General features: G+C 50.9%; 1 protein-coding gene across 1 annotated transcript; it reads right to left on the bottom strand.

The window, feature by feature from the left end:
* Positions 1–1,331: 1,331 nt before the first annotated feature.
* MED29 (mediator complex subunit 29) lies at positions 1,332–7,908 on the bottom strand. Its single transcript, XM_032776305.2, has 3 exons — positions 5,772–7,908; positions 3,775–3,859; positions 1,332–2,568 (listed from the first exon to the last, which is right to left on the bottom strand). Exons 1-3 carry the CDS (start codon positions 5,822–5,824, stop codon positions 2,341–2,343), a joined length of 366 nt encoding a protein of 121 aa, XP_032632196.1. The 5' UTR covers positions 5,825–7,908; the 3' UTR covers positions 1,332–2,340.
* Between the last annotated feature and the right edge of the window lie 1,498 nt (positions 7,909–9,406).

Here is a 9,406-nt window from a genome sequence, read left to right as displayed (position 1 = left end):
TTTCAATGATTTGGGGGGATTTATTTCAAAATCCCTGCCAGCAAGTATGTCTGTAACAATACAGAGCAGAGAGTAAAAGAAACCCCTGCACCCGCATGGATCTTCACTGCAGGACCAAGGTCTAAGTCATCCTGAAGGAGGAGAGGTGGGGAGGAAGGTAGAGAGCAGATTGGTCAGCTGGGCGAAGGCATCAGCTGTGGGGGGTCCTGTCCCAAGTCTCGTCCCAGGAAGAGGTGAAGGGGAGCCTTGCTTCCCTGGGAACAAACAAATCCCAAGACCCACTTAGCGGCTCCCAGTCCTCCACTCTTCTTCCACTCCCTCCCCCTCAGGCTCCTTGCCACAGGGACTGCGCCACCTCATCTGCTCCTCTTATGCTTACTGCCCCCCTCCCTCAGGGCCCAGCCCTATGCCCTCACCTCTCTCTTCCCCTGGAGATTGACTCCCCTACCCCCCGCAGCTCCAAACACCCTCCCAGTCACTGGGAGCCCTGTGCACCCTCTGCTTCTTCCCCCATCCCACCACCACCTCTGGGGACTTGTGCTCCCTCCTCCCACCCTCTTCTTTGCTTGCCCCACCCCCAGAGGCCCCAGGGCAGTGGAGGAAACTGACCACGGGAGTTGCAGCCAGAGAATTCCGGCTTCAGGGGGAGGGGACCTGCCTGTGCGGTGCTGCGGGTAAGAACTCCGCCTGGGGCTGGGGCGTGTGCCAGAGCTGACCTCCGCTGTGAAACTCGGGGAGGGGGACAGGTGCCCCCCCGCCCTCCCTAAATAGCACCCCAGCCAAGGCTCCTCGCAGCTTCCCACAGCTGCCCGTATCAGCCCCATGCCTCTGAAGGGCATGTGCGGCAAGGGGCACACAGTGGGGCTGCACAGAGGTGGGGTATCACCCTGCAGCCTCCATCCCCCCCCCGACACAGTGCAAGGGCCAGGCCTGCCCCACAAACAACCCAGTGCCTTGCCCTGCCCGTCCCCACTGGGCGCATCGCGATTGTGAGCAACAGGATCAGCTCTTGCATGCACACCCAGCCCTGCACCAGTGATTTACATCTCTCCCAGCTGCTCCCATGTGCCTGCGTGGGACTGCTGCCAGGGAGAAGCATGTGACCCCTCTTGTGGCTTCCTTTTCAGAATCTATCATTCTGCAGGGAAACAAAAAATATTCAGGGAACAGGAATTCTGCACGTGCTCAGTGGTACAGAATTCCCCCCAGGAGTAAAATTCAGCTCCCTGGAGCAAATTGGGAAAGGAGAGAGAGAGTGAAACTGACTAGAAATGGAAACTGAAACTGAACAGGCTAGATTTAGTCTCACAAATAAAGGGAAACAAACTGAATCAAAGTTGTCTTGCTTTAATTCACTCTTTGGATCTGATTCTCCTTTATGTTTTATGCCAGTCTGATGAGGAGATAATTCTGTTCATTACTTCTGCTTTATGCTGGTGTGAATGGAATGACAGTCCAGCCCTCTGTATTGAATGATCCAAGGCGTTATCATTAACCAGCTTTAATGAATTGGAGTCCGATTCCCCTCTCGCTCCACGCAGGTCAGGAGAGAAATGTCTCAAAGGACAGAAGGGTTACAGTGAGGTAAAGTCAGTGTGGTGGCCGGGGGAAATTAACACCTGGGCTTGTTTTAACTCAATGGCATTTCTCTGAAATGGTTATTACTGTTTAAAAAAAAAAAAATAATATACCCATCAACCTGGAAAGCTACAATCTAAACCATTCCCCTGGGGCGGGGGGAAGTTTTAATTTGATGGCAGAGAAAGATTCTGTCTGATCCTCCTCACTTCATTAGCAGCACAGTCTCAGGTCTCCTCGACCCCTCCTAAAGTCAAAGGGGAGTGGAGGGTGCTTAGGCCCTGGCATGGGAGACTTCAGCAAATAGATCCTGTGCTGGGTGAGTCAGTTCTAGCCGAGCTAATGTGTCCTGAATGTACGTGGGCCAAGCCAGTGGGTGGCATAGGCTAGCGTCGCAGCAGTGAGTTCGGCGAAGCTCTGACGACTGATGGCAGCTGAGGATCAGGCCTAGGAGATGCAAGAAAGGTGAGGGGGAAAGGAGGGAACATGAGAAATGGGAGAGCAGGGAGGGAAGGAGTAAGACAAGAGGGAGTTAGAGGAGAACGAGAGGGGAGGAGGAAGCGGACCAGGGACTGTTTCACTCGATACAAACGAGACCTTCTACCCACGCAGGGAATTCAGAGGACATGAGACAGGCCATGGGTCAGATGCAAGTTTGTAGAGTTTCACCACCTGACACAGCGTCAGCCTGGAAACGATCCAAGTCTCCTTCAAACCACACCGGCCGCGGAGCAGGAGCAACGACTGTGCCGGCGCCGTGGGCTACGGCCCCCCTTGGGCGGGGATCTTGCCGGTGATCTTGTTGGAGCACTCCAGCAGGGCGTTGTGGATGTCCTTGGCGCAGGAGATCTGGGATTTGATCATGCTCAGGTACTGGGTGTAGGGCAGGCTCTCAGTCTGCACCGCATCAGGTTTGGTGGCCGTTGGCACCAGGTTGGGGGAATGCTTGGTGCTGTCGAAGCTTTGGGACAGGCATTCGTAGGCAAGCCGCTGGAAGGAGAGGGAAACAATGAACGCATGGGGTATGGCCACTCGCTCTCTGGCCTTGGTGAGAGCAATTGTCCCTCTAGCCTCTAACCTGCCCTTGGAGAGATCAACATCAATGACTCCTTTCACATCACATTTAGCCTCTTTGCATTCGCACTCTTGCCTGTACCCACAGTGTATCTGTGCTCATTTCTCCAAGCCCCACAGCTCCCACCCCCTCCCTTCCCCTTGCTCTGAGCCCTCCCACCACCCTACTCCCTATGCCTGGGACATCCTACCACATCATCTGTCAGACGCTCTTCCTTCAAAGCCACCTCTCCCAGCCGCCTGAGGCCATTTTGTCCTGCTGTCCCAGAAAAGGCCCCCTTCAGTAGAGGGCAGAGTGAGCGCTCAGTCTCCATGGGCTGTTCAGGCCTCAGCCTCCCCACTGAACTCGCCAGGGCAGGGCCCACGTCTTTGTTTATGGCTGCAGAGCCCCATGTCAACGGCTAAGATTGATATTCCCTAAAGGGATGTGTAGTGACGCCCATGGCAGGGTCCCCTGTAGGGACCAACCCTACAATGCCTACAGCTAACAATGGAAGACTTCACTGTTTGAACTAAAAGGACCATTAGCCTGGAGACCAGGGCTTGAACTGCTCTGCCTGACCCAGCCACGGGAGGGAGACAGAGCCACACAGATAGAGCAGGGCAAATGATGGATTTTTTGGCTCTCTGGCAATTCTGAAGTAAAATAAACTAAATAAATAAAATGTAGGTCAAACCAAAAATGACTTTTTTTTTCAGCAAATCAAGAACTAAAAAAGATTAGTTTCGGGTTGAACGATGCAGTTTTTAGTAAAATTAACGGAAATGTTCAGACAACCATTTGGAATAAAAAACATCTGAAACATTTCAGATGGGGTATGACTACATCTCCCATGAGGCACCATGTCTCTTGGCGCGAGATGATTGCATCACTGCAGTAGCAGGCAACATGGGAGATGCAGTTTGGTTGCTTCATAGCCTCCTCTATGGGCCAGGCTTTCCAGACAGCCTCCATCTCCCATGATGCACCACAGCCAGCAACCGCAGTGAGGCAATTGTCTCGTGGGTGCATCATGGGACACTGAGTCCAGTTGGGGACCGCGGCCTATGGAGGAGAATGGGGACATGACACCATCAAAACTACAACTGCCATGAACCACTGTCGATGAGGGGCTAACTCACCAGGCACAGCTCCAGCTGGTCGCACAGGGCATAGAACTCCTCCAGGCTCTTGTCGAAGCGCTGCACCAACCCGTCGTTGCTTTTCCTGAAATGACAGGAACCGTGACGACCCAGCACCTCCTGGGGCAGGCATTAGGTCCCACAAGAGAGGACAGACAGAATGGGGCTGGACTTCAGGCTGGGAGTCCCCCTTGTGACCCAAGAACCTCAATGTCAACTGGCAAAGGGGACACAAGAATTTCTTGAGTCTGGTATGTACATTCTGGTTCACCAAACAGCGTCACGTGAGCTTCCACATGAAAGCTGGTGTCCCAGTGCTCATCAATATCATTGGGAAAATGTATGTGCAGATTCTATGCATCTAGATCTACTCCAAATACATTCTTCAAGTCTGGATCAAGGAACTGGTCACCAGCAGAGGTGAAAAACAGGTTTCCTCTCAGACAGGCCCTCTCTATCCATCTACCTGCTGACAAGTAAATTGTGCAGGGTCCCAGTGGGCCTCCCATCACTGGCTTGTGGGAATTTAACAGAAAGAAAAAAACAGCAGGGGGAGGGACCTTATCTGCTGGATGCACATCAAGGGCTGCTTGCCTATCTTTGGGGGCGCAGAGAAGACAAGCAGGCACCCTTCACCCAGGAAGAAAAAGGATGGCAGTTTTGTTCCATGAAAAGGGGCCTTTTCTGGCAGCTTGATTGAAAAAGCTGCAGAGAACGTATGGGAGATCAAACTTCTGCAGACAGAAGGTTTAACCTGTTGAGTTTAGACTCTCCGAAGCGTGTTAAGATTTTATTTGATATGTAACCGTGTTTTCAACATCCTCTGAGCTTTGATGATAAACTTCTTCTCGCCTCAGTTGCATCTTATGAGCTGATGTGCACAGTTCCTGTGGGAACAGCAGGCCTGGGAGTCTGGGAGTCCTGGGCACCCCAGGGCACATGCTGAGGACTTGGCGTTTGGCGTGTGTCTGCTGCTCCAGAGAGCGCGAGAAGGGCAAGGCTTGTGCTGCCAGAGGCTGGTGGATTCAAGGAGCTGAGCCATAGCAGGGCCAGACAAGCTGCTTCACACTAAGGGCAGGTGGTGCTGAGGTGCCTCCCAGTCCTGGGTACCCCTGGGGAACATTGCCCTGCCCCAATGCACAGCAAGATGGGGCAATGCCTCCGGATTCCAGAGTATTTACAGTGAAGGGGGTGGGACAAGCGGACATGGAAGGGGCGGAGTCTCCAGCACAGCGGGCAGGGAGAGAAACAGAGAGGATGGTAAAATGGCTGGAAAGTGTGTATAGCCCACCTCATCTTTAAAGGGGACACTCTAAAAAGTCTTGGAGTGACCCCTACAAAAGAGACAGCTGCAGGGCAAACCCTCCCCTCTTCCATGCGCCCATCAATATGCCTCCCCCACCCCAGAGGGTCACCTCTTTAGCAGAGGGAACTCAGTCGCTGTCCCTCATTCAGTCCTTGACCTTTCTGTAACACCTGCCCACGATGGGGTGAAGTGCCAACAGGGAGAGTGGATTTTGCCCATGCAGGTGCCCCTTCCAATTAGACCCAGCCAACTCCTGTCACGTGGGCCCCCCCCCGCAGCTGTCAGGTGGGGGTGGCATTTGGCCATTACTCAGCTGCGCTGGGATCGAATCAGCACTGATTTGGGGTGCCCTATTCAAGTCACCCAGGGCTTCATTCTCCCAGACAGGAGCCATCGGGAGCCCAGAACCCTTCGGGAAGTCTGGCTGCTAGACACCAGAGCAATGTGGGCTCCAGAAAGGCACCGAATGCAGGCCTGGCTCTGATCTCACTGATGCAACAGAGCTAATCCTTCACCCCAGCCTATCTCGAGATGGTTCCATGAACTCCACTGGAGTCACTCCTGCTTTACACCAAGGGGGGTGAGCTGCAGTGTCCTTTGAAGTTGAGAAGTTTAAAGACACGGGCGAACGCCTTCTGGCTCCGGGGTTAGAAGACAGCCCTGCCCGGGGAGGAGGAGAGAGAATACTCACTGCCCGTTATCGATGTTCGTGTTCTGGACGAGATTCTGAGCCGCGATTTTCATCAGATTCTGGAGCACGAGAGAAAGCAAGAGTCAGACGGTGCAAGGTAAGCGACAGGTGCCTTTGCTTGGCTAGCTTTGGGAATAGAGTTGGGACTTGATGCTGCCTGTGCCCGAGAGGCCGTGTTTGGGACCCTCCTTGGGACCTTCTGTCACAAGAATCCTGGCTTTGGCAGGAAACAGCCGTTAAATATTAAACACCACACCGCACTGCGGCCCTTTAGGATCTCAAAGCAAATCACAGCTGTAGGCTGGCGTTACACCTAGGCAGGGAGCCGCGAAGCCATTCACACAATGTTACCCATTCCAGAGCTGTGAAAAGGACTGAACCACCGAAGTCCTCTGCTTTAATCACTAGCCACCACTCTCCTCCTAAAGCCAGAAACAAAGGTGTCCTGGACCCCCAGCTGCCTGCACCAACCACTAGACCCCAATCAAAGCATTTTACAAACAATAATTGAACCTCACTCCCCCATCCAGGTGGTCAATATCAATCTCCTCGTTTGAAAAAAAGACAGTCATGCAAGGAATATATGAACAATACTGCTCTTGTGGATTTGTTTCTGCGATTTACATCTAGGGGCTCTAAGTCGGGAAAGACTAACAAGAACTGGAATCAAACTTAGCCCAGGAATTTGCTGAGTCAAATCAGGCCAGATGGCACCTTGACAAGAGGAATCTGGGCTAAAGTTCTGTTCCATTTTATTTGAACGTTGCAGTTTCTGAGATGTTGACATTATTATCTAACCCAGCGCTGAGTCATTTACCAGAATCTCAGTCACAAGTGCCTTATGACATGACACATCGATTCTGCACTGGTTTCATTCTCCTGGGTTTCTATTTTGGGAGAAGGATGACTCACTTTGCTTTAAAAGTAAATATTTTGTTTTTAAAAAATACTTTTTATAAGATGAACATTTTAAAAAAAGTCCCGTGATTCTGGGCAACAAACTCCCTGACTCAGATGGGGGCTGAGAAACGGATGTGAAATCTCGAGGTCGGTTTTAGTTTTTAAACAGGCATTCTCTTAATGTTGATTAAGCCTGGAAATTGAAACGTGACATGCAGCATTTTCCCATGCAGGGGCTCTGGTCAGGCAAGCAAACGCTACCTCAACCTTCCCGTTTCAATCTCGTTGTTCCATGTCAACACATAGGTTAGAGCTTCGTAAGAGGAGCCTCCATTTCCCCACTCAAAGCACGAGAAGTTGCCAATGGGCAGTTTTAAAGGACATCCATTAGCACCAGAGACAGTAGCCACTGATATTAACAGGGCAAGTCACCCACATAAGAACGGCCAGACGAATGGTCCAACTAGCCCAGTATCCTGTCTACTAACAGTGGCCAATGCCAGATGCTTCAGGGGGAATGAATAGAACAGGGTAATCATCCTGTCATCCAATCCCAGCTTCTGGCAGTTTAGGGACACCAGGAGCATGAAGTTGTGTCTCACACCATCTTAGCTAATAGCCATTGATGGATCTATTCTCCGTGAACTCGTCTAATTCTTTTTTGAACCCAGTTCTACTTTTGGCCTTCACAGGATCCCATGGCAAGGAGTTCCACAGGTTGACTCTGCGTTGGGTGAATAAATACGTCCTTTGGTTTGTTTTTGCTGCCTATTCATTTCATCGGGTGACCCCTGGTTCTTGTGTTATGAGAAGGAACAAACAACTCTGCCCTCCCTAGTCACTTTCTCCACACCAGTCATTCGCTCAACCCACCCCTGCACAGCAACTGGCTCAGGCTTTCTGCAGACTGAGGAAGACTTCACTAAACTGGTTGCACTTGCTTCCTGTTCTGAAGGTTTTCTCAGCAACTATAGCAGCTAGAGACTTACTTTGGTCAATTAAACATAAGAATGGCCCTACTGGGTCAGACAAAAGGTCCATCTAGCCCAGCATCCTGTCTGCCGACAGTGGCCAATGCCAGGTGCCCCAGACGGAATGAACAGAACAGGTGATCATCAAGTGATCCATCCCCTGTCGCCCATTCCCAGTTTCTGGCAAACAGAGGCTAGGGACATCATCCCTGACCATTCTGGCTAATAGCCATCGATGGACCTACCCTCTATGAACTTCTCTCAGTGGTTCTCAAACTTTTGTACTGGTGACCCCTTTCACACAGCAAGCCTCTGAGTGTGACCCCCCCCCTTATAAATTAAAAACACTTTTTTATATATTTAACATTATAAATGCTGGAGGCAAAACGGTATTTGGGGTGGGGGCGGACAACTTGTAACCCCCCCCCATTTAATAACCTTGTGACCCCCTGAGGGGTCCTGACCCCCAGTTTGAGAACCCCTGATTTATCTAGTTCTTTAACCTGTTATAGTCTTGGCCTTCACAACATCCTCTGGCAAAGAGTTTCACAGGTTGACTGCGTGAAGACATAAGTCCTTTTGTTTGTTTTAAACCCTCTGCTTATTAATTTCATTTGGTGACTCCTAGTTCTTGTGTTATGAGAAGCAGTAAGCAACACTTCCTTATCTACTTTCTCTACACCAGTCATGATTTTATAGACCTCTATCATATCCCCCCTTAGTCATCTCTTTTCCAAGCTGAGAAGTCCCAATCGTATTAATCTCTCCTCATACGGAAGCTGCTCCATACCCCTAGTCATTTTTGTTGTCCTTTTCTGAACCTTTTCCAATTCCAATATAACTTTTTTGAGATGGGGTACCACACAGTATTCAAGATGTGGGCGTACCATGGATTTATTTAGAGGCAACATGATATTTTCTATCCTATTATCTATCCCTTTCTTAATGATTCCCAACATTCTGTTAGCTTTTTTGACTGCTGCTGCTCATTGAGGAGCTGGAGAAAAACTGGGAGGGATCTCTAGGTCCCACTCCTAGCTAGTCCTTCATACCCCTCCAGGGGGCACACCCAACTCCTTGGGAAACAATGCAATAAGGAACAAACTGTTCTGGTTCTCAGTCCACTTAATTATTACAACACAGAACACTCCACTGTGTAACCAGTTCTGGCACAACTGCCTCCAACGTCAACATTGACAAGAGGCAGGCTGGCTTCTGGCCCTCTTTTACCTGGATCCCTGCCAACCACCTGGAACCACGGTATTGTGATCTCGCTTTATAAGGACAAGGATCTGCGCAGCGAACGTAAGAGCCACAGGCCTATCACCTTGCCCTCCATGCCAGGGAATGGGAGTGTGCACGTTCTGCTGGAGTGTTTGGAGCCCCGGCTATATCAGATGCGTTGCCCAAACAGTCAGGATTAACGGGGAACAGGTCCACGTTAGATGCCATTTTTCACCCTCCGCCTGTTGTTGGAGATACACTGCGCGTTCGAGAAGCCTCTGTACATGGTGTATGTCAATCTTAAGCCTGCGTTTAATTCAGTTGACCAAGTTGGGCTATGGAAGGCCTTAAAGGGCATAGGTGTCCCAGCCACTCTACTGGACTTGATTAGCAAGCTGCATGATGGAACCCCTGCCCATGCACATCTGGGGGAATCGGATGTCGGCACCTTTTAAATCGGTATCTGGTGTCAGGCGGGGCTGAGTCTCGGACCTTGCTCTCTTTTGTCGGGCAATGGATCTCAAAATGCAGCTTTCCATC

This window comes from Chelonoidis abingdonii, chromosome 11 (assembly GCF_003597395.2).
Source record: "Chelonoidis abingdonii isolate Lonesome George chromosome 11, CheloAbing_2.0, whole genome shotgun sequence".
Lineage (NCBI taxonomy): Eukaryota > Metazoa > Chordata > Testudines > Testudinidae > Chelonoidis > Chelonoidis abingdonii.
Note: the sequence above shows the minus strand (reverse complement) of the source record. Positions and strands in the feature narration are given on the sequence as shown.

What these genes read in the sequence shown, in the direction of transcription:
- MED29 (XM_032776305.2), bottom strand. Translation starts at nt 5,824, where the DNA reads ATGAAAATCGCGGCTCAGAATCTCGTCCAGAACACGAACATCGATAAC. An exon ending in ACGAACATCGATAACGGGCA is followed by an intron (nt 3,860 to 5,771) that starts GTGAGTATTCTC and finishes CTGTCATTTCAG; the next exon opens with GAAAAGCAACGACGGGTTGG. An exon ending in ACCAGCTGGAGCTGTGCCTG is followed by an intron (nt 2,569 to 3,774) that starts GTGAGTTAGCCC and finishes CTCTCCTTCCAG; the next exon opens with CGGCTTGCCTACGAATGCCT.